This window comes from Syngnathoides biaculeatus, chromosome 10 (genome assembly GCF_019802595.1).
Source record: "Syngnathoides biaculeatus isolate LvHL_M chromosome 10, ASM1980259v1, whole genome shotgun sequence".
Lineage (NCBI taxonomy): Eukaryota > Metazoa > Chordata > Actinopteri > Syngnathiformes > Syngnathidae > Syngnathoides > Syngnathoides biaculeatus.
The window spans coordinates 18,219,323-18,244,456 of NC_084649.1; the positions used below are offsets into that span (position 1 = coordinate 18,219,323).

General features: G+C 41.1%; 1 protein-coding gene and 2 long non-coding RNA genes across 10 annotated transcripts in view; 1 reads left to right on the top strand and 2 right to left on the bottom strand.

The window, feature by feature from the left end:
- The window catches only part of cfap20dc (CFAP20 domain containing), a 42,507-nt gene extending 37,529 nt beyond the window's left edge, over window positions 1-4,978 (bottom strand). For all 6 annotated transcript variants that reach the window (XM_061831996.1, XM_061831997.1, XM_061831993.1 and 3 more), the window contains exons 1-6: window positions 4,839-4,978; window positions 4,641-4,730; window positions 4,312-4,405; window positions 2,773-2,845; window positions 1,749-1,863; window positions 1,503-1,656 (exon numbers count right to left, since the gene is read on the bottom strand). In XM_061831996.1, coding sequence (XP_061687980.1) covers window positions 1,503-1,656; window positions 1,749-1,863; window positions 2,773-2,845; window positions 4,312-4,405; window positions 4,641-4,730; window positions 4,839-4,859 — 547 coding nt within the window. In that variant the 5' untranslated portion in view covers window positions 4,860-4,978. The remainder of the gene's footprint in view (window positions 1-1,502; window positions 1,657-1,748; window positions 1,864-2,772; window positions 2,846-4,311; window positions 4,406-4,640; window positions 4,731-4,838) is intronic.
- Window positions 4,979-5,077: 99 nt separating this feature from the next.
- On the top strand, window positions 5,078-24,311 carry LOC133507196 (uncharacterized). Its single transcript, XR_009796762.1, has 2 exons — window positions 5,078-5,158; window positions 23,845-24,311. It is a non-coding gene; the product is annotated as an uncharacterized LOC133507196 (long non-coding RNA).
- LOC133507197 (uncharacterized) overlaps window positions 24,018-25,134 on the bottom strand; it is a 53,633-nt gene continuing 52,516 nt past the window's right edge. For all 3 annotated transcript variants that reach the window (XR_009796765.1, XR_009796763.1, XR_009796764.1), the window contains one exon: window positions 24,018-24,128. This is a non-coding gene — a long non-coding RNA (uncharacterized LOC133507197). The remainder of the gene's footprint in view (window positions 24,129-25,134) is intronic.

A 25,134-nucleotide genomic window follows, 5' to 3' on the forward strand; every position in this document is an offset into this window, starting at 1 on the left:
AATAACTATAGAGCAGTGAATTGTGGAGGTAGAATATTAAACTTTTTCCACCATTTAGTTTTTCCTGGGCGGCACGGTGGGTCAGATGGTAAAGCGTTGGCCTCACAGTCCTGCGGCCCTGGATTCAATCCCGGCCCCGCCTGTGTGGAGTTTGCATGTTCTACACGTGCCTGCGTGGGTTTTTCCCCCAGGAACTCCGGTTGCCTCCCACATCCCAAAAACATGCAACATTAATTGGACACATTAAAAATTGCCATTAGGTGTGATTGTGAGTGTGGCTGTTTGTCTCAATGTGTCCTGCGATTGGCTGGCAACCAGTTCAGGGTGTACCCTGCCTCCTCCCCGTTGACAGCTGGGATAGGCTCCAGCACTCCCCGCAACCCTTGTGAGGATAAGCGGTTAAGAAAATGGATAGATGGATGGATGGATGGATGGATGGATGGATGGATGGATGGATGATGGATGGATGGATGGATGGATGGATGGATGGATGGATGGATAGTTTTTCCGGATGTTTTGGGCATGGGCAAAATGGCACCGAGTGACGCCCTTCCCTCACTCTAATAAACTGAGTTACCCGTTAACGTACTTAGACGACCAATCAACAGTCACATTACATGGAATCCTGGGCCTGACGACGCCTTTTGATTAGGTGGATGACGTCCTCAACTGCCATCAACAACTTATGACAGAATTTCTTGGGTATCCCTTCACTCATACTCTGGTCCAATAGATGCTTATAATTTCATGTAGCCACTCCCACCACACTTCAGTTGTACAACGCGGTTCTACGCGCTTGTCCTGTACTACCCTGTCTTATCCTTCCCCATCAGGGCGTAGCACTACAGCCCCATACAACTGTCATATCTAATTTATCATTATTCTAGCCATATAATGATTTACATCCCCCATCTTATTTAGAGCTACTGCTTTGTCTTTTATTGTCTTCTATCACCCCTCAAAAAAAACCTTGTTCTGTCGGACTTTGTCAATAAATCTCCAACAAAATACTCGGAAACCACAGAGGCAGCTTAAAAAGTCCACTGTGACACAAAAGTGTTCCGGCATTAACGGGATACAGATGCTCCTTTCTGCTTGACCTAACAGCCAAACAGGACAAACAACCAAACAAAAGAAAGATTTCATAACAGAAATCTGCTCTTTGGTGTGTCAAGTTTGTGAGGCATTTCTTGTTTATTATGCAATGTTTAACTTCTCTATGTGCATGTATGATCATTCGGGATATTTAATGTTAATTTGAAAAATGATCTGTAACATGACGGTGACAATACGCCACTACAACAAATTAACTCACTTCATGTTGCTTCCATGTTTTGTAATTAGAACAACTTAGTAGTCAAGCAGAGTCAAGGAACAATGTTTGTTTGTCTTTGGAGGATCTACTATACAACGTGAAAGTAACGCGTAGGAGGTCAGGATGAGCAGCATGTGACCAAATCAATTTTGACATTGATCCTGAATGTGTAGTTGGCGGTATTTACCATCACTTGTCATTACAGTCGGCTCCGTTTTAACGGTGAAGATTCTCCGCACTTTGCAGCTGGCAAACAAGGTGATGCCATCTAGGGACAAAAATCTGGCGGCCTTAAACAACTCTCCCGTGAAGGACACGAGATCGACAAACAACGTGGTCCACTGAGACAAAAGCAGAAGGATTTTGTATGGTAAACGGCGCAGAGCTCACCCAAAAAAAATGTCAGCATTTCTTGGATGAGTCAGACACTCACAATATTGCGCTTCACTCCTGCCATAGGTAGTTTTGCATGCCAGAGTGTGGCAGACAACTCTTTATGCACGGTCGATAAGTAGAGTCGTCGTTTCAGGTGGCCAACATCAGTAATTCTGTGGCAGACGAACAACAGGGCATGTCGTGATTTACCAGACAGTGGTGCGCTATACGATGCTGTGGCCATAGAGGCGGTTGTCAGTTCTCTGAAATCAGCGCCACACATACACACAAACAAACACCCACACACATGCGTAAACATCACGCAAGCGCACAAACACGCACGCGAACAGGAACAAGAACATTTCACCTGAGTCTAAAAATATGATGCATGACAAATATCAAAATAAGCAAGCTGTATGCGTGAAGTGTTTTCATATATTGCTAGTTTGTTTTTTCCAGAATAAACAAACAACAAACTCAATATGCTATTATTGGGAATAAAGTCTTGTGCTTACCTACAGCAAACAGTTTGACTTCAAGTTCTATGCTTCAAAAACAAAATACAGGTTTGGAAATAACCTGAACTTCATTGCAACTAACCACATCTCTACAAAACTGTTACAATCACAGATTTACATTCATCCTTCCATTTTCTTTGCCGCTTATCCTCACGAGGGTTGCGGGGAGTGCTGGAGCCTATCCCAGCTGTCAACGGGCAGGAGGCGGGGTATACCCCGAACTGGTTGCCAGTCAATTGCAGGGCACATAGAGACAAACAGCCACACTCACAACCACACAAAGGGGCAATTTAGAGTGCCCAATTAATGTTGCATGTTTTTGGGATGCGGGAGGAACCGGAGAAAACCCATGCAGGCACGGGGAGAACATGTTAACTCCACACAGGTCGGGGCACCTCACAGATTTACAGTGTAGTTTATAACAAAAGGTATTGAAAACAATTTTTAAAATCAGTCTCTTAACGGGACAAGCCGAAAGAAGAAGAAGTCTCTTCAGGTTGAACCCTGGATGATTGGATGCATGTAGTAATCGTCAAGAATGTTGAGAGAAAATGACCACCTTACACAAGCTCGATAGAAAAGTCTTTGCCTTGAGGAATATTCACTTGAAGGGCCAAGAATCTCTGAAGAAGTCCCACTAAGAAATAAAATAATACAAAACGAGATGTTATCATGCTAGCAACATGGAGTTCAAGTAACAAAAATATGGATGTAGTGGAACCTCCAAAGTTGAACACACTCCGTTGTGGAGATTGTTGACGTTCTAATAACATGATTGCTGTAATTTCCAGCCTATAAGCCGCGACTTTTTTCACACGCTTTCAACCCTGCACCTTATGCGGTGATGCTGCTAATTTATGCATTTTTTCTAACGGCCGCAAGGGGGCACTCGAGTGGAAAAGGTAAAAGTGAGACCAGTGGAATATATATGTCAAGGAAGTAACTTTTGCCAGTACATTTTTTTTAACTTAGGGCTGTGCTAGTGTTAGCGCTGTGCTAGCATGTTGCTGCTGTGTTACTGCCGTGTTTCAGTAATTTTTACCGGTACGTTTTTTTTTAACCGGCTCTTTTAGCACCGCGCTAGGGTTAGCACTGGGCTAGGGTTAGCTACTACCGCGTCCCAGTGATTTAGGTAGGCTTTTTTTAACCCGCCCTGTTAGTGCTGTGCTACCTTGTTGCTACTGTGTAGCTGCCGCAACTGTTTTTTTTTTTTTTTTTTTAAACCAGCCATGTTAGTGCTACCGTGTTGTTGCGATGTTAAGATAAGCTAAGGCATTTAAACTTTGAATACGCTTTCTGTGTACCGTCTTACTTTGTAAACATCTCATTTTGCAATGTGTGTTTCAATGTGGGCACTTGCGGCTTTTACACAGGTGCGGCTTATGTATGTACCAAATGGTATTTCTTTTACAAATGTCCTGGGTGAGGCTTATAATCAGGTGCACTCTCGAGGCTGGAAATTACAGTACATAATAAAATCAATATATATAGAGTATTCTGTGCAATCATCTTCATTAAAGCTTCATCCATCAGTTTGCTACAGCATTCTTCTTTTCCCAAGACAACCCCAGTTTGAAAACATTGACAATAACAAAAACCAAATGATCTTCAATTATCCCAACGTGTAGGCTTTGAGAATGTGGGAGAAAACCCACAGAAGCACAGGGAAAACATGCAAACTCCACACAAGAACAGAATCTAGATTCCACTCCCTCTCCTCGAAACTGCGAGGCAAATGTGCCACCCAGCAGAAAACTGTCGCCTTGTCTACTAACTATTCCTAAAATTAACATACCTTTTAAAGACACCTGACAGATTTAATGGAGAAGAAACGGTAACTATTTCACCTAGTGACATTTTATAGGTATTACTGGACTTAAAAGTTGTGTTGTGTACATTAGGTTTAATGCAAACTTAATGCATGAATGCGATTCATAATTAATCAGTTGTAGAGCTCATATTTTACTGAGCAGCTACACCCTTTTAAATGTTTTCTCTTAGCCGTAACTGGTTCCGTCTGTGGTGGCATCACAAAAAATGCTTAGCCCTAAAGTTTAACTAACTGTAATTGTACCTTTCTGGCACATATTATTGTCAACTTACATGACATTTTCACATTCTCCGGCATTTGCATCTTCACAGTCTTGCTGTTACCTTCCAGACAGTAAACATATCCTTTGACTTCTTTATCAAACTCCTGGAAAAAGATAAAGATAGAGAAGAAAAAGATGAGTTCACGGCATCCTGTTAGCATGTAGATGTTCTGGGTTCTCTACGGTATATTATTTGATATCTAAGTGTTACTTGGTGATAATGCATCTCAAATAATAAATTCAAGGACACCTTTAGGATATTTGCCAGTTATCTTTCATTTAGTCATACTTGGCTCAATCAATATTGCACCTGTTTAGGAAAAAGAAATGTTCTCTCACTTTACGAATGGCAGACTGGCCACCACAGAGTTTCCACTTGGACACGGGGTCTTTTCCTTGTCCGCTGAACACCTCCACCCCAGCTCCACCCTGCAAAACAAGCACATTCCACCTGTTTAGCTTGCCGCTAAAGATAAAGCTAAAAGTTGAGTTATTTAGCTAGCTGTAGCTCCCCCCAAAAAAATCAAGTATGTTTACCTGATAATTGTGCTTAAACATTTTCCCACACCTAGCACCTGAGCAGAAATAAAGCTAGGTGGTCTAATAATATCCGGCAATTTTAGATTAGGTGACGTTCGGGCGTAGACGTAAAGTATCGAGTACATAACATCCGTGGAGCTGGCTTCGCGACTTTCGTCGCCATGGTTACCGCAAGCCGCTGGCGCCTCTTCTTCTTCTTCTTTGGACGCGCCAGCCAATGAAAAGGCGCTGCTCACCGCTAATCAGAACTCATATTCCAGCTGCGATTGCACCAATCTGTGACGGTGCACAATGACCGCATGAGCTACGTCGTGCTGGTAAGTTCGTTTATGCGAATTTAAGTATTATTTAGGGGCGATACGCTAAGATTATTTTGCACGTCAAAGGTAAAGGGTGATGAACGTGTGAGCATGACATTTGTGTTTGTGCGTTCATTGTGCTGACATATGCTGTGACGTCAAACATTACGTGTCTTGAGTGCGTCATATTGAGTTTTTTTTTTTTGTATGGGCCCACTAACGACCACGTTCGTTTACTTTGATTGTACAACAGTGACATAGTCACATAAATAATGGTACTACCAAATACTAATTTGTTGAAAAATCACGGTGAACGAGAGGTTCAGAAGTCTGCGTCACATTTATGCACTTCGGTGTTCGAATCTCGATTCCGTTGCGGTGTACTTTTACATTACACAATATAGACTTATGTTAGTCGTATTCTATATTCAGATTCTGACTCACCACTCACATTTATAGTACAAATGTCATTTGGAATGGTTATTGGTGTCTTGACCATCTAGCTGTGGTAATGGTGTGTGAGATTGCACATTTTGGTATCGATCTGTATCGCCATTACTGATAACTTTTCAAAAATTAAAAGATGCACGAAGTGCTAAATAACTAATGCGTTGTTTAAGTGCTTTTGCAATGTTATTTTTTTTCTGATTAAATATTTAAAACCTTGGACAGAATTAAGTTTATTGGTAAATAGAACATACTTTACCATTATAATAACCTTGCCAGAAGCAATACAACAGTAACACATGAAACTATTTTTTCCATCTTTAATAAACAAAGTGATCACTAAAAATACTGTTCAAATCCATCTATCCATACATTTTCTGAATTGCTTATCCCTACAAGGGTCACGGCAGTGCTGGAGCCTATCCCAGGTATCTTCAGGCAGGAAACGGGATTTTTACAGGTTTGGAAAACAAAACAAACAGGCAAAAATTCTGTCCGACAACTGCAACTGGTCCCAAATGGTGCCGACAGGTCTTAAATCCGAGTCAAATCTTCATTAATTCATTCATTCGTTCCGCTTGTCCTCACTAGGGTCACGGGTGTGCTGGAGCCTATCCTGGCTATCTTCGGGCGAGACCCTGGGTACACCCTGAACTTGTCTCCAGCCAATTGTACAGGACATAGAAACAAACATTCACACTTACAATCACACCTATAGTCAATTTAGTCTTCAAACTACCATGCACGTTTTGAGCATATGGGAGGAAAGCAGGGTGCCCGGAGAAAACCCACGCAGGCACGGGGAGAACATGCAAACTCCACACAGATGGGGCCTGAATTTGAACCCCGGACCTCGGAACTGTGCGACAGACATTCTAGCCAGTCACCCACTGTACCACCCACATCATAATCCATGGAATTTATACTTATATACTTTTTCAGTTGGCTGAAGGCATGATAAATGATGATAATGATAAAATATTATTTCCAGCGTTATTATCAACACCTGGATATTCTCTGGCTTGTTGAAAAGCTTCTGCCAGTGACCTCTGCCTCTGAATTGGCGGTCCGGCGGTGGAGCTGGAGGGGGGCAATTTCTCTCTCTTTGTTTCTGCAGGGCATAGTTTGCTGTGGCCTGGTTTTTCATGTTTGTATACATTTGTGTTGTTGCCACTCTAACTTACAGAGTCGTTCCCAATAGGGCAGCTTGGCAGTGTGCGATTTTCAACCTGAAAATGTAACTACGCGGCGCTCGTCGTCGTGTGCCATCCTTCCGCCCACAGTGTTGTAGATGGCACACGTCGCGTGCGCGTGCTGGGCCAGTGGGCGGGCGCAGATGGCGGGTCGCTTGCTCCCACTGCTAGGTCACGTGACGGCACGGAACACGAGAGGGGGGGGGGGTGAGGTAAGAGGGCCTCCCCAAGTGCTCGCCGCTCGCCAGTTGCCATTTGGCGTGGACTGCTGTTAAGTCATGTGACGGCACGACATCGAAACACGAGAGAGGGCATGAGCGCACTGAGACAGAAACGGCGGGTCTGACATCACCTGTTTGGTGAATCCAAAGCAGCGCATGCAAGAGTGAAACAAACACTTTATCGATATTTTCAGGTTGTATCAATCCGCTCCAATACTGACTGTCGATGTAAACTGCATTTTAGATCGAATTCCCCGCCACTAAGATTTGGTGTACCCCTCCGCCTCTAGCCCAAAGTCAGCCTATCCCTAACCTGTCACAAATAAAAACAAATGCAATAGAGCACAGGTGTTAAACTCCAGGTCCGGGGGCCAGATCCAACCCGCCGCATGAGTCTATCTGACCCGCCCCGGCAAATCACGTCTATCAACTTTTTAAAATTTTGTTCAAACCTGTCCCAAAATTTCAAATCATCATAAATAATGTTGAGATATTGCAAACATTACAACAACAGTAGTTGAAACACCCATTACCATTGATTTCTGATTTCATAATTTACTTGATAAATTTCCCGTGTTAAATATGATGAGAAGGTTGCAAGATTATGGTTTCACAGTCATGACCCTGTGAGGTAAACCTTAATTACAATGTGGCCCATCATACCCTGCAATAGATCTCGTGCATGTGACGTCACAGTTTGCACGGTGCCATATTGCCGGTCAAACCAAGCTGCCCTGCGGTGCGGGAGCCGTTGAATCAGAGCAGCATTTTTCAAATTACCCGAGATCTGTTGTGCTGTTGGTTGTCACAGTAGTCGACGCAGTTCTCCAAAGATATCATTCTATAGAATGCCAGGTGAGAAGACCAGAAAAGATCAATGGATTTCGGCAATTAAACGGGATGGATGGTGCTCAACGAAATACACGCCTGAGTACCGATAATTTCAGGTAGGAATTATTTTTCTCAATCTCAAATAACCAAGAAGTATTTATAATGCCAAGTTGACACATTTGAGAACAGTCCGTATTTAAAAGAAAAATTGTCTGTCGCAGATATTACATATTTTAACATGTGCACGCAATACGCTTCCATGTACGGAGAAGACGACTCCCTGTCCTAATTTTTTTTCCAGTCTTTGTTCATGAATGCGAGTTTGTATTTGTATTGGAAAAAATATAAAAAATATGTGAGTGGGATTTATTCCTGATTGAGAACAGATCCAGCAACGAAGTATTTGTATGGGTCCAGACTTTTCTACGCTTTCAAAGTTTTCTGTGTAAATCTGGACGACTTACTCAGCAGATACATGTGGAGATCCAGTTGTCCAAGACAAGCGGAAGCGAATTAAAAGTCCAATTTCTTATCGGCGAAAACATCGACTTCAGCATTAAATATGGGTCCTCTTTGCCAAGTATCTCTCATTTTTCCACGTACCTTCGTTTACTTTCACCTTCTAAATGATTAACGGCATCTGGGTGTTGTGCTATAAGACATATTTTTGTTTTGTCTCAACGGGATTAACTTGCAACAATGTTTTGTTTGACCGGCAATATGGCAAGTCGTGTGATTTTTATGACGTAGGTGCACGAGTTCTATAGAGGGTTTCATGTCTTTTCAGAATGTAAATAAATATGACCAAGAATTAACTCTTGTTTTATAATTAAAGCCAATGAGCATAATATTTCCAATTTGAATCAAGAACACAGCCAGCCATAAATTCAAAAGTGATCTTCATCCAGGCTTAACATCTTCTGCATGAAAAACTCTGAGTAATGTGATGAGATCCCTACTTTTCCAAAGCCCATACATATTTTTTTTTTTTTGGAGTCAGTCAGGAAAGTAATATCAATACTTTATGTTCATTATTGAACGCGGGTACGCTGGTGTTGTATGCCAGAGTGCATTATATTGAAAGGCGCTTTCGATTTATGACTGGATGTTTTAACGGAATAATCTAATAAAGAGCTTTAAGACAGGAATCCATAAAAGTAAAGAGCAACTAGCAGGGGGAGAAATTCAAAGAAAAGGTAGAATTTGTTTAGTTTAGTATCATGTACAAGAACCTGTAGTAATTTGGAATTGTGAGGTTAACGCATTGTAAAATATTATACAATAATGTGAAGAAATTTAACAAGTCACAGTTCATGCAGTGGTCAGTTTAAAAAAACATTTGTATAATAATAAGGACGAGGGAAACTGAAGCCATCCTTAATCCAATGAATAAATGAGTATGTTAATTTGTGTTAAAAGTCACCATAGTAATAATAAGCGGTCATTTTAATCATCCCAAGAGGTGTCCGAGTTTACCCACAGATGTTTATTTTTAAACAGACACAGTACAAGGTGTCATCCTGGACGTTTTGTTTACTTGAGCAGGCGAGCTATTATAGGATCAAGAAGGTATCTTGCGTTGCGTTTAATTAGCTTGAGGATGGCCTCGTGGCGTAACAATCATTCGCACGTTTGCAGCCATCTGACTTCAAACGCGACGTGGTCTTAATTATTTATTGTGATCAGAACAAAAGAAACCACAAACACCGTCCCGTTATGCTCGCAAATAAAGTGACTTTTGTTGTTCTTTGCGTCGCCGCGTTTGATGTCACTCGTTGGCGCCGACATCAAAAACAAGCTTTTCAAATGCAGAAACATGCAGGTGGTTAAAATTAAAAATTAATTGTTCACCTTTTTAGAACGGTGACTACAAAAATAACTATAGTGACGCATGGAAAGAACCGTGAACAAAAGCAACTTGAGTTGCAATTTAAAAAAAAAAAAAAAAACTAAAGCTAATAGCTACAACTCATACTCTCTGCACACACTCTGACAATTAGAGCGCTACTGCCAACTATTGTAGTGGATGTGCAATTGCACTTTATTCTAGTTGGGCCAATAAAAAAAGCATTTTCCCCAGGGTCACATGCGCCCCCTATAGAGCTTGTGCACATGTCACCATTTTCACGGTGCCATATTGTAGGTCAAAAGAGCTGCTCGACAGTGTTGAGGACATTGAATCGGAGCAGAATATTCACAATTCCCGAGACTTGTTGTGCTGTTGGTCGTCACAACAGACGAGACAGATATTAAAAAATATCATTCTATGGAATACCAGCTGAAAAGAGGAGAAAAGATCAATGGATTTCGGCAAATAAACGTGATGGATGGTGCCCAACCAAATACACACAACTGCGTAGTGATCACTTTACTTCAGGTAGGAATTATTCTTCTCAATCTCAAATTTCCCAAAAAGTATTTAGAATGCCAAGTTGGCTCATTTGAGAACAATGCGTTTAAAAAAAAAAAAAAAAAAAAAAAATTGTCTCCAACGTACACAGAAGCATGTTGCGGCCACACGTTAAACTTCAGTAAACCTCTCCCCGACAGACTTTTTTTTTTTTTTTTTTTTTTTCCTAATATGCATTGTTCTCAAATGAGTCCAATGCGTATTTAAAAAAAGAAGATAAACACTCTGTCACACAGGTTTACTGAAGTTCGTGTGGCGTCAATACGCTTCCGTGTACGGGGGCTAAATCCTATCCAAGCGTTTTATTTTCTTTTTTTTTTTTTAAATACGCGTTGGACTCATTTGAGAACAATGTATACTTAAAAATGAAAAAAAAAAACATCTGTCATAGAGAAGTTCACCGAAGTTTAACCTGTGGCCACAAGACGCTTCATGTACAGAGGAGCCGACAATCATAATTAATGAATGCGAGTTTGTGCAAAAACCAGGGGTCATTTTATTTAAATATTGGTATTTGTATTGAAAAAATCTCGGTGGGTCCATCACTGTGGGATTTTTTTTTTTGATTGAGAACAGATCCAATCTCGATGACTTACTCACCAGCTACATGTGTAGATCGGGGTTGTCCAAGACAAGCGGAAGCGGGTTAAAAGTTCAATTTCTTATCGGCGAAAACATCGACTTCGGCATTAAGTATGGGTCCTTATGCCAAGTGTCTCTCATTTTTCAATGTACCTTCCATTATTATCACCTTCTAAATTTTTAACGATATCTGGTAAAACTCTGGGCATTGTGCTATAAGATGTATTTTCGCATCGTCTCCAACCGACTAAGCATTGAACAATGCTTTGTTTGACCGGCACTTCCGGCCAGTGACGTGATTTGATGACGTACTGTAGGTGGACGAGCTCTATAGGGGGGGCCACACGTCCCACTGAAGCACTGCTCTAGCCTTACATTTGTCCAGATATTCACTAAAACTGAACCTACCCACACAGTTTTGAAGGAAAAAAAAAAAAGTGAAATAAATGACGATCAAACCAAAAATCTTGAAGTCAACCTATTGCTATAGTTGAATCAAACGAAGGACACGCAGTGTATAAAGGTGGTGCTAAGTGTCTGCGCCATTTTTTAAAGTATACAATATTTTACTTTTCTCTATTGATTTTCAACATCTCACATGAAGACTGACAGGCTTTTACTGCATCCTGACATGGCCGTGTCTGCCATTCTCACACTAGAGAAGGCGCTCAGTAATGGATGGACTAAATGTACTGTCTGTACCCCGTCTATGTAGGTCACTGCCACTCACTTGTGTTTTTCATTTTGCTCAAATGAGCCTGAACTTCTTATTCGCATCTATCAACCTTATCGCCGTCTCCTTTTATTGCTTTTTACCTCTGCCAAGTGTGAAAGTGTGAAGGCAAGCAGTATTGTTTTGATAGCTGTTTGTTACACACACAAAAAAAAAAAAACACACCAATGATTCCCATGAAATGTGGAAGCTTGGCACATGTGAGCAGAAAGCCATTACACTACATTGAAAAGATGAAAATGGAAGAATCTGGATGCATTTTCTCGCCACTGTTTCAGTTATAACGGTTCCTAACACAAATACAGCATTACAGCATTTTGTTATGTGCAGTATTATTATTTTGAACACATTGGTGAATTGAGACAAGAGTTTAATACATCCTGTCACCACAATCATGAAGTCAAAATGTGTATCTCAAGTCATCTTTCTCCTTATCCTACTTTACAACAATAATGAACATAATTAAATTGAATGTGAAGATTGAAACAGTTTGTGCATTACGATTAGGTCATTGGTTTGCATGGGCTTCCCTCTAGCAGGTAATATGATAGACAAACGAAGAACAATTTCACTCAGCAACTATAAGTAGCTCGATAAACTGCAATAATATTAGTTGTTCATTATGGATAACAAAGAATATATGCCAGTGAATATTGTTTAATGGTCTGTCTATATGTGCTGCTGCATATTTTGTGTTCAAACATCTGTCTCTTTAAGCTTTATGACACATACATCCATCCATTTTCTTTGCCACTTATTCTCACGAGGATCACTGGGAGTGCTGGAGCCTATCCCAGCTGTCAGCGCGCAGGAGGCGGGGTACACCCTGAACTGGTTGCCAGCAAATCGCAGGGCACATAGAGACAAACAGTCACACTCACCACCACACCTATGGGCAATTTAGAGTGTCAAATTAATGCATGTTTTTGGGATGTGGGAGTAAACCGGAGTGCCTGGAGAATACCCACGCAGGCACGGGGAGAATGTGCAAACTCCACACAGGTGGGGCCGGGATTGAACCCAGATCCTCAGAACTGTGAGGCCAACGCTTTTACCAGCTGTTCACCCGTGCCGCCACACTAACGTATTGATGCTAATTATGAGCTTATCTTTTATGTTTAAGGATTAAGATAGCAAATTTAAAGGCACGCACTGTGTAATATTGGTTGTTTTATGTGTAGTCGGACAGTAAACTTTGACTTGGAGTTGCATAAAATAACTTCACGTTGACTGGCAACCACTCCAGGGTGTGGTCTGGGATTGGCATCACTCACCCATGACCCTGAACGGGATGCGTAATGTAGAAAATACTGCAGATTAACTCATGGAGAATTGATTCTGTCTTTTTGCTGTTGGAACCGCCACCCCTCACTGGACTGCAAATGGTGGCATGCCGTCCATCCCATGCTAACCTGGTACATTATTCTAATGAACCTCAAAGTGGGTTGTGAACTGATAAATGGATGAACAAGCCAGAAAAACAGCCACATTTAAGACCCTGCACACTTTTTTTTCCTTTTTATGTGAAGGAGTTTTTGCTGTTAAAGTCAGTGAACGCATTCCGCCGACCCTGAATCAATAACGGTACGGTCCTATCATCCTTCTTTCCTGTCTTTTGTCCATCCGTCTTCTGTTCTATCGACCCATCAATCTCTCCATCGATCCATCCATTTTTTTTCCTACAAGCTGGGATCCTTCTTACCTGCTTCCAGTTTCATGTGATATTTATGTCGCTAGATGAATCGTCTAAATGGTAATTGATAAAAAAAACGTTTGTGGCTGGCCAGGGTCATCGTATCATGTCTTGGATTGTTTCTCGTTCCCAATGCAGTGGCAAGTGTGTAGCCCGTCTAATTAGACGGTTCACTCATGTCACATTGTGGCTTGACTTATTTCCAAAGTCTGTAGATAACCGTGCACTGGGGGCCCACTGGGTCTGCATGTAGTTAAAACTATACGCTTGTTAACCATGATTACAAGGTGGAGGGGCACACAAACACAATGTACTGTGTAGTAGATTATGAAATGTTTGTAGCTGTAGTTAACTGAGTTGGAAATGCTTGGCCAAATGGAGAATGGGCTTCATCCGCAATTTCTGAAATTACAATTTTAACTATATACCAGCCTTTCTTGCGCCACCCCATGATAATGAAGATTGCCCACTGTATCACTGATTTATTATGGTACTGGAATGCAGATTTTGCGAGAGAGAACGCAGCACAATGAAAGGTTCATTAGTGACTTTTTTTTTTCCTCCTCTACAGGAATACTTTGACATTGATTGGGACAGACAGCATCATTAAAATACAGCTTGGCATGCAACGAGCACTGACAAATGTGGTATGGAGAAATCAGTTAATAAATCACGCTTGTTAGCGTGCTTGATTGTGATTAATAATTCATTATTTTCAAAATAATCTGCTCATTTGCATCTATCAAAACACATCAATTAGCAAAGGCAATTTGGCTTTCTCGTACAATGTAAATTGACAAAAACCCAGATTTTACTTTTCATTAATGAAACTTTGCATGTCGAGATGATATTTGCATAATTGGACCGGCTATAATCAGCCAATTTAAATATGTTCAACTAGTTTGCTTTTTGTTTGAATAGCATTGTTGTCAGTATTGAGGTAGGAGTTGTATTGCAGGCGAACGTTTATTTTTATGCATCTCACATGATCTCCTCCATCTATTATAAACCGTTTCCTATTTATTTAGTCTTTACTCTCCTCTCTAGTGTCAGAGATCACTGCACGCCTCCTTCGGAGTGAAAAAAACAAATCACACGCCACAAAGCTGCGCTTTTAACTATTTCCCAAAAGGCCAAACATGAGCCAAGCCACTTGCATGAAATGGTAAAGGCTTTCGTTTATTTTATTTGCAATTGATTTCCCACCATCTTGAGCAGTGAATTTTTAGGGAAAGACAAATGTGTTTGCATCTTGCCCACTGGCTTCCAGGTAGTTCTCATTTTTAAGGAAACTATCTCATGGCAGAAAATGTAAAATAAATTCATTTAATTAGTTACGGGCTCATTTAAGATTTCACTATTTCCAACTATCAAACAAGCAAAATGACTGAAACACTCACAGTAAAACTACTCACCCATGGCGTTGCCTGACAATGGAAGAGAAACGTGTTTGCAGAGCACTGGTGTCACCCAGTGATGCTTTTATTGCTAGAATTTAAAAATTCCCTCCTCTTGTAATAGCACATTTGGAATCGAAATGTGGTTGCTTTGTCAGAAATTGATAGTTGGATCATCTTGTGAGATGTGCCAATACTTGGCTTGTTATTGTCAAGCCAGTCAGGAATAAGGCATGCAGTATAGAGCTCTACGTCACTGAAATCACGTGACTGGTGATATTACCGGTCAAACAATGCATTGTTCAATGCTAAGTCCGTTGAGACGGCACAAAAATGTCTCATAGCACGACGCCCAGAGTTTTGTCCGATAACGTTAGACGTTTAGAAAGAGATAAACAAAGTAACGTGGAAAAATTAGTGACACTTGGCATAGAGGACCCATGTTTAATCCCGAAGTAGATGTTTTCGGCAATAAGAAATTGGACCGTTAATTCCCTTCCGCTTGTCTTGGACAACTGGATCTACACATGGATCTGGTGAGTAAGTCGTCTAGATTTAGACGGAAGAGTTTGAAAGCGTAGAAAAGTCTGGACGTATACAAATACTTTTGTTGTTCTCAATCAAGAATAAATACCACATAGTGATGGAGCCACTCAGATTTTTTTTCAATACAAATACCAATCTTTAAATAAATGACCCCTGGTTTTACACAAACCCGCATTCTTTAACTATGATTCGGGTGGAGGGGGTACAGCGAGTCGGATCCTCCATACACAGAAGCGTACCGCTGCCACACATAAACCTCTCTGCAACACACGGTTTATTTTCTTTTTAGAAATACGCATTGTTCTCAAATGAGTCAATTTGGCATTATAAATACTTATTGGTGATTTGAGACTGAGAAGAGTAATTCCTACCTGAAATTTAATGATCACTGCACGGGCATGTGTATTTGGTTGGGCACCATCCATCACGTTTAATTGCCGAAATCCATCAATCTTTTCTTGTCTTTTCAGCTGGTATTCCATAAAATTATCTCTATGAATATTTGTCTCGTCTGTTGTGACAACGAACAGCACAACAGGTCTCGGGTATTGTAGATATTCTCCTCCGGTTCAATGTCTCCCACAATGACGAGGAGCTGTGTTTGACAGGCAATATGGCGACGTGAAAATGGTGACGTCATGTGCACAAGCTCTATATATGCAACCAACTTCCAGATTGAGAAAAACAGGTCAAAGCACTTCCTTCTGGTGTGGGTAAACGGTGGAACCAGGACAAAGTACCTGTAAGGAACTTTTAAACATCTGGATTGTCTTCTGAATAAATAAATAATATACTGTATTGTACATATCTTCAACTTCAAACCATCATGTCATCAACCTGCAGTTATGCTCGTTGTTGCAGCATAAACAGTAAGTTTGCTAACCTGTTTCCTGCATTGGGTCACATGCTTTTCTGCTTGGAGAGAATTAGATTTTCTACATGCTGTTTCAGTAATCAGCGCTGGTAGTTTAGTATTACATGCTGCTGCATCTCACGCCAATGGCGTGGGTTGGTTCCCTGCCTGTCCCCTCAACGCTGGTCCGAAGTCCGGATAAAAACTGGATGGGTTCTTGTTCTTCTGCTCTAAAACTCAGGGAGGAAAGGAGAAATATCTGCCTATATATACTGTACATATTAACATAGTGTTTGTGGACAGCTGAAACTCAGAAATGCTTGATTCACAAACCCATGAGCAAAATCAATTTCATCGTTCATGCTGTTTTCACATTTGAGTGCAACTCACCCGTAACATTTGCCACTTTGAGTCACCTTAGTGCTATTTGGAAATATGAAATTCCCCAGCCATGGGTGCGCGTCATCTATTTCCGGAGCGTCAACTGGCGAAGAGTATAAAAGTTCACAAAGACGTTCCGTTTTAATCGGGGTCATTAGCGCCTCTCTTTCTCTCTACTAGCCGCCTGCGCGGCAAACTTTAACTACTTTGCCCTCCTTTTGTATTCCACTAAGTGTCTATCCTTACTTTAAATGAAGCTTTGAACAAAAGGTCCTCCTCATTCATTACATCCGCTAATTTGCCCCCACAAGTCCTTATTTATTGGATAAGGTCTCTGACCCAAGCGCTCTATTCATGTCTCGCCATTATCACCAAGGTGGTTTCATCGAAATAACTAAATTGACATTCAGCTCGTATATACTTGGAATGAAAATGTATTTTTGCACAAAACCAAAAACTTTCAAATGATTGAATTTGACCTTAAACTCGAAATTATTTCAACTGTGACAACATTTTTGTAGCACATTTTCTTTGTTCATTTTTACCCAAAAAAAATTATGCAAAAAAAATGAAAATGTCTAAAATTAGCCAATATTTTTTTCATTACAATTTTATTGGATTCAAAATGACTTTAAATCACAATTTGGCTCAGATTTTAATTATTTGGGGAAAAATTGTATGTATTTCCCATTTTTGTCAAAGTATTAACATTGTTTAAATCTGGCAGAAATTACATTTTGATGTCAAATAATCACTTTGAACCCACTTTGATGACGCACTGGCTGAAGTATGGCAGATCCCACCAATATCATACTTAGTAGTACCTTAGTTCTGGACATATTATGGTTTCAGTCATGATTATACACATTTTCTCTACTGTTGTGTAAACCTATGATACGACTGCATTTTATTTATTTTTTGTCTTTGTTCATTCTGGGCCACTTTAGCAAGCTCTTTCTTGCCGGACCTGTCAGTTTGAAACTGATACGTTCCGACGTGAACCCTGTTGGCGTGCGAGCCGCCTGTCAGCTGTCGACTGTCAGAACGTCAGCCTGGGATTGTGTTCCGGTGCTGGGTCTGCCAGACCTTCCCCCTGATAGAGTTGCGTCTCATTTTTTTCGAGCTTCCCGAGGCTTTTGTTGAATGTTGCTAATGATCTGTCTTACTTTGCCCGGTTATGACTTTTTTCAGGCCACGATGATGTAATACACCTACTCCTCTGCCCCCCCCCCATACCCTCATAGTCGTGGTCTTCACATCTCCAGGCACCACTGTATTTTTCGGGCGTCAAGATCATTATAGGAAGTTGTATAAAATATACTTTAGACACGTACTCATTGGTATTCAAGGATGGGTATTGATTGGTGACAAAGGCACCAGTTCTCCAGAAATTGACAACATCGTGCTCATTTTTCTCTGCGAGTCAAAGTGGCCAATTTAATGCCTTTATCTGATTTGACAGATACGGTGTATTTTTCTGTTTTTAAATGGGTGTCTCAGCTGACAGATTTCCAATGCGACAATGTGATGTGTGAACCAACCCGCACGGGCAGACAACCAAAGTCCACGTAAATAACTACACACTAGGCAAGTGTGACAAGACAAATAATCCAAATGTCAAATGTGACACCGTTTAGTTGGACTGATTACTTTGCTGGCTGTGGTCTTGGATTATTTCAGTTATCTAAAGATCTACACACACCTCTGTTATATCATATTTAATGGTACTGTTAATGATTTTGCTTTATATTCACGGCAAGTGTTTTTAATGTTTATTTTTAATGTTTCGGCATGTATATTCTACAGTATGACCCCCAATTCACATTTGAAAGAGGCACAGTTCCAATCTTGTTCCTGTTAATGTTGCCTTCATGTGTCGCGGGAGTGCTGGAGCCTATCCCACAGAGCCCAAAATGGCATTGTGTGTGAAATCCGGCAGTAATGTATCATTTCACCACAGACCACAACACAATTGGTAATGTGTATTCTGATTCAAATCTGATGCAGATTTTTGAATCTGGTTTTACATTCCAAATTGAAATGGCCATAAATTCCTATATAAAATTATACCATCCATTCTGTGAGTATCTTCCACTGTCAAAAAGTCTCCACCCATCCATCCATTTTCTTTGCCGCTTATTCTCACGAGGGTCGCGTGGAGTGCTGGAGCCTATCCCAGCTGTCAACGGGCAGGAGGGGGGGTACAGCCTCAACTGGTTGCCAGCCAATCGCAGGGCCCATAGAGACAAACAGCCACACTCACAATCACACCTTGGGGCAATTTAGAGTGCCCAATTAATGTTTCATGTTTTTGGGATGTGGGAGGAAACCGGAGTGCCCGGAAAAAAACCACGCAGGCACAGGGAGAACATGCAAATTCCACTCGGGCGGGATCAAACTCGGGTCCTCAGAACTGTGAGGCCAATGCTTTACCAGCTGATCCACTCTCCTGCCCCCACCCCCCCAAAAAAACGTGAATGCAAATTTAAAAAATGAAAAAATATTGTCGTGTTGCTTTTTTTTTTTTTTTTTTTTTTTAATCACAGAACAAACCTGGCATTTCCACACAGGTATGAAGACTTCTTATATCCACTTGATACCTTATTTTGTTTTCTCTCTCTCTCTCCTCTCTTTGCTCACCACATCCATTATGGTAGATCACCCCCCCCCCCCATCTCCTAAACGTGACATGAAATAATTCCCATGCATGGTTGGAGGCTCCACTGGTAAATGGGTAATCTGCGGAACGGGGAGGACCACAGAAAGCGCCAGGAAACCGCTTGATATTCTCTGTCTGATATGTGTAAAGATGGCTCGAGAGCTTTGTAGCAGGTTGCAATGGCAGAGCTCCAGAAAGGAAATGATAGGGGGAAATGGACTAAGCCATATCATGTCATAAATGCTCAACAACTTAGAAAACTCATCTGATATCATTTTCTTCCGGGTTGGAATTGAAAATGGCAAAAATCACGCATGTTCCAGTGTGTGCACAGTCGCCCTCAGCTCTGACAGGACCCGAAGAGGGAATGTAATCATTTTGCTGTCTGATTTGAAATTCAAAACGGTTTCCAATATATTATAGTGGCAGATTAAATATTGATATGATTAAAGTTTTCCCCCTTCCGTTTACGTCTGAGGTGTTTTCGACCAAGGCCCCCTCCTCCCAGAGCATCTTAATTCAGACATTAAAGGGGAAATATTATGGAAAATTGACTTTTTCATTGCTTGTATACAAATAGTATGTTCTCAAGTGTGCTTGTCCTCAAGTACATAATTAAACAAGCAAGTACGGTAAATCTGTTGTTAGCTGCCTGATTCCGAACGTGTTTGCGATCCAGCCATTCTGAATATTCCCAACAGTTCAGCTAGTTTACACGATACCGGCCCAGTACAGTACAAAGTGTAGTCCGACCACTGGAATACACGGAAGCAGTATCATGTCAAAGCCAAAATATAAGCAGCACTTCGGTGTTTGATCATCAATGTTGTTGTTGTCGTAGCCAAGTCGGACAGTCGTTATTCCGTATCAAGGTCCAGAAAGTGAGCCACATCGGGCCGGGGCGCTCCACAGGTGTTCCACCGTCAGCGTGGTCTGTTTTTGAGCACAGTTGAAGAGATGATGCGTATCGTTGGGGGGGGGATGTCACACAATGGGCATTTATCAACGACATTGTTTTCGAGACGATTGCTGATAGTTATTGAGCTCGTGACACCAGCCCGAACGGAGTTGCGATAGAATCGCTCTCACGGGCCGCGGGAGTTGTCTTTCGGATTTGGCTACTGGAGGCGAGTCGCCGCCCAACACAACGTTGGGTTTGTAGCTTAGTTTGATCATCATTAGCTGACAGCATTGACAGCGATTGCTTTTGATAACCAGCATATACGTTGAATGTGTAGACGTGGATATGTTTGGCGATATGCATGTGACACTCGCACGGAAAAGAGTATTTGGTAGGCTAGATGATTAAGTGCTGTGTGAAAGCAGAAATAATTGTGGATGTACCAAAAAATTTGGTCACAGATATATATTTTTTTCCCCCCAAAAGTTCACTTTTTGGTCCAAGGAGAACTACGGATAATCTATGAAAATAGCAAAACTATCTTGACATGTTCTGTCCTTGTTGTCCTTGGTCAGGAAGGTGCAATTTCAGGAAAAAGGAAAAAATAAAAAGCATGATTATCTTTGTGCTTAACTGACTTAATGTCTTGGGAATAGCGCCGTGTTTTCCCTTTTATAACATTTTTATTTTCATTTTTTACCTTTTCAATGTTGTCCTAACTCTCCTTAATAGAAGAGCAGATACTGTCAATTGGGTAGAAAAAAAAAATCTCCTCTCTCTAGCCCGTGTTTGTACACAAAAACACTTCACAAATTGTACCTTCATTGGCACAGCTTTTTACACCAACCATCGGGTTGAAGAAAAAAAAAAAAAACATTTCACGTAAGATGCTAAACAGACAAAATCTGTTACCTTGGACTGAAAGTGATGTATCGCACCTTGTAGTGTTTGTGTAGTACCCAATCATATTCATGGCTTTCTCTCCCAAAAATGTATTCAGGATGACAAGTGCTGGCAAGCACCAAAGAATTGTGTTGGCAAAGCTAAAGTCAGGACCTAATGCTGCGGTAAACAGACAGATAACTGAAAGAAATTCAAGTGTTTTTGCACATTTTCATTGCTGGCAGTCTCTCACTAGCATCTGAAGAATCAAATTTATGCTCTCACATAAAATTCTGTGTGTCACTTTTTTTTTTTTTTTTTTAGTCAGTATATCAGCACTTAGGTGCACTTCCTGGGGACTTTTCTCTTTAGTTTACATGTAACTTGAAACCCCGCGATAGATGCAAATTTGTCGACTCTTAGGCCACATTATTAGGTACACCTTGGCGGTTAAATGAGATCAAAATAGAGGCCAACATAAATTCTTTTGCCTTTGCAGCAATCATGTTTTGCTTTGAATGACACTTTCAGAGCAGTGGTGATTTTAGAATATGTATCAATGGGTCTATCGTGTACACAGCATGTCCATACAGTGAAGACAATGAGTCTTGAGTTCTCACACTTTAGAAATCATGGAGGGGTCTGAAATTTTCATCGTAGGTGCATGTCCACTGTGGGAGAGATAATTTATAAAGAAAAATGCAGATATCACAATGTATATATATATTTTTTTTTTTTTTAAGCAATGCATTTGTGTGGCGCAGCTGCAAATAAGTATTTGAACGCCTGTCTATCAGCTAGAATTCTGACCCTCAAAGACCTGTTAGTCTGCCTTTAAAAGTTCACCTCCACTCCATGTATTATCCTGAATCAGATGCACCTGTGTGAGGTTGTTAGCTGCTGCATACAGACAGCTGTCCTCCCCATACAATCAGTAAGACTCAAACTTGTAACATGGCCAAGACTAAAGAGTTGTCCAAAGACACCAGACACCTCATGGTGTCTCATTGATCCTTACAAAGGTGAGGAATCAGCCCAGGACTACACGACAGGACTTGGTCAATGACCTGAAAAGAGCTGGGACCACTGTTTCCATGGGGACTGTTGGTAATACACTAAGACGTCATGGTTTGAAATCATGCATGGCACGGAAGGTTCCCCTGCTTAAACCAGCACATGTCAAGGCCCGTCTTAAGTTTGCCAATGACAGCAAATGGATGATACAAAGGAGTCATGGAAGAAAGTTTTGTGGTCAGATGAGATCAAAATTGAACTTTTTGGTCATAATTCCACTAACCATGTTTGGAGGAAGACGAATGAGTTCCATCCCAAGAACACCATCCTCCTGCAGTGCGTGCAAAGCTGGTGAACAAGTACAGGAAACGTTTGACCTCTATAATTGCAAACAAAGGGTACTGTACCAAATTCTTCTCATTGGTTTTCTCAGGTGTTGAAATACTTATTTGCAGCTGTATCACACAAATAAATCATAAAAAAATCATACGTTGTGATTTCTGGATTTTTCTTTTTAGATTCTCTCTCACAGTGGACATGCACCTATGATGAAAATTTCTGACCCCTCCATGATTTCTAAGTGGGAGAACTTGCAGTATAGCAGGGCGTTCAAATACTTATTTTCTTCACTGTAGATTTTCTTTTGCTTATCACCATTCAGGTCGCAGGGGCAGTAGCTTTTTCGGTTTTTGAAAACTGTCCAAACGTTTCGATTTGGCTGTTTCGGTCTGGTCGGTGTTTTTTGTTGTTTGTTTTACCTCCCCGCTTCATTTAAGAGATACTCCTGAGCAAAGTACTCACACGTTAGCCAAGATGGCGGTGCAGACACATGATCTGTGTCATGTTTTCCAGCAAGGGACTACCAGAGCACATCACCAGCACTCTTGCTTTGGAAAGAAGAGATACATTCTCTGTATAAACTCTCCGTATACGATGGTACTTTGGCATCTTTATCCCTCCACTGCAAGATCTCAAGTTTCAGAGACACCTCGTCCTCCCGCAAAGCCCGCTTTTTTGTGCGTTGTCAGCAGACAGAGGCACAAATGTATTTATTCAGTGTGAAGTCAGGGCTTTTTTTTTTTTTCTCGTCAAACACAAAGATGTATTTGTTTGTAGGGAGCCGTCGCTTGTTCTGTTGTATGATTTGACAAAAGTGGATACATAGGTTTATTGAACATTTTCCAATTGTTCTCGCTATATGTCGCTGGCATTGGTAGACCAGCAAATAGATATTTCAGATCAATAAAAAAATGTAAAAATCATTATGATAGCATAAAAACATCAATAATAATGAATAATAATTTGAACATACTTTACTTTTAACCTGACTGTACAAGACAAAGACTGCTCTGTGTCAGTGTTCCGACTCGCCCTCTGCTCTTTTTTTTTTTCTCTCAAAAACACAAATTATTGAGGCTTTATGACTTTGTTCTCAGTTAAAATTCTTAATTTCTTTTTCCTGTAAAGATGTTCTTTTAATTTTTCCTCATCACATAGTGGCTTTCTTCTTATAGTATTATGGCTTTTTTTCCTCAGAACTGGACATCTTTTGTCCTTATAACGTAGATTGTTTTTTTTTTTCCAATTTTTTTCCTGCTAAAATAATTTTTTTCTTACACTGGGGAGATGTTCCGGACTCACCTCCAATAGGAGAAAAATTTGCACTCTATATTGACCATATATAAAATGTTTGAAAATAAAATTGTATTTATACCATGGTGCTAAATTCAAACTTAAATTCTAACTTGCTAAACACACGTGTACTCATGAAAAATTGACAGTTAAACAAATAGATTGTAAAGACCTATACAAAAAAAAATATTGCTTGAAAAAATGAGATATAGAAGCAGCATGAACTGCGTGCAATGAGTCCAATTGGAGAACAGCCTACAAATCGTACAATGCTATGGAAAACAAAATGGCAACAATGGCCATCACACCAGGCGTTGTTTGACCTGCAGTAGGAGGAGGAAGAAGAATGGGAGAAAGAGGAGGCGCTTTTGCCTGGGGCAGTGGGTCATCCGTCAAACCAGGAGGAGAGACCGGCCTCGACAGAGAGAAGCTGTGACCGGCTCTCTCCGGAGCTGCACGACAGGACCTGAAGCGCGCCGGTCACTCCCTGCAGGGCCAACGCCGACATGCTGCACCGAGGTCCAGACTGTCCTGCTGGGCCTGCCGGGCCGGATGGGCCACGGGTCAGAGGGAGGCGGGCTGATGGCAGACAGTGATCTTCCCCAAAGGGAGGCTGGACCACAAACAATTGTCGAAAGTCATTAGGGAGAAGTTTGGACAAGTCTGCTTATTCAAAGACACTTTTGTACAAAGTATTTATTTTTTTTTTTCAAATGGACTGTACTGCACACTGCTGTCTATTCGGCTGTGGTGGGAAGTAAGTAGGCCTGTCAGTATTGAATATTTTTAAAATGGATTATCTGTCCTCCATCCATCCATTTTTTTTTTACACTGCTTATCCTCACTAGGGTCACAGCCATGCTAGAGCATAGTAAGAAGCAGGGTCCAGTCCACCCTGAACTGTTTGCCAGCCAATTGCAGGGCATGTAGAACCAAAACTAGCATTCAAACTTTCATTCATACCTATGGGCAATTTTGAGTGAAAACCTGCCATGCATGTTTTTGCAATGTGTGAGGAAACTGGAGTACCTGGGGGAAAAAAACCCACGCAGGCACAGGTAGAACATGCACACTCCACAGCAGGGAGGCCAGATCTGAATCCAGTCCTCAGAACTGTGAGGCAGATGTGCTAACTTCTCATGATCATACTGCCATCCACAGTCTCCTCTCGGATGAAATGTTTCTCCTTACCACGACGAGACAGTTACATGCTGAGAACTGAACTATCCATTTTCTGCCCCACTGTATCCTCACAAGGGTCGGGGGCATGCTGGAGCCTATCCCAGCTATCTTCGGGCGAGAGGCGTAGTACACCCTGAACTGGCCGCCAGTTAATCACAGGATTCCGAACTAGAGGTGGACATTTAATTCATTTTATCGATTTATATGATGTCAGAATATATATACTGTATATGTGAATAATTTTGAAGCAATTTCACCATGAAAACAAAAACAGTAATTTTTTTTTTCGGCTACCAGTGCAAGTACTAAATAAAATAATGACTTGATCACTGGCAGTTTTTAATCACAAAAATGCCCACTCATGGCGAAGATTTGCTTGCTCAAATCTGCAAATTGTGAAATCCTGTCCTGTTTGCTTGTCGCCACATAGAGCTTTT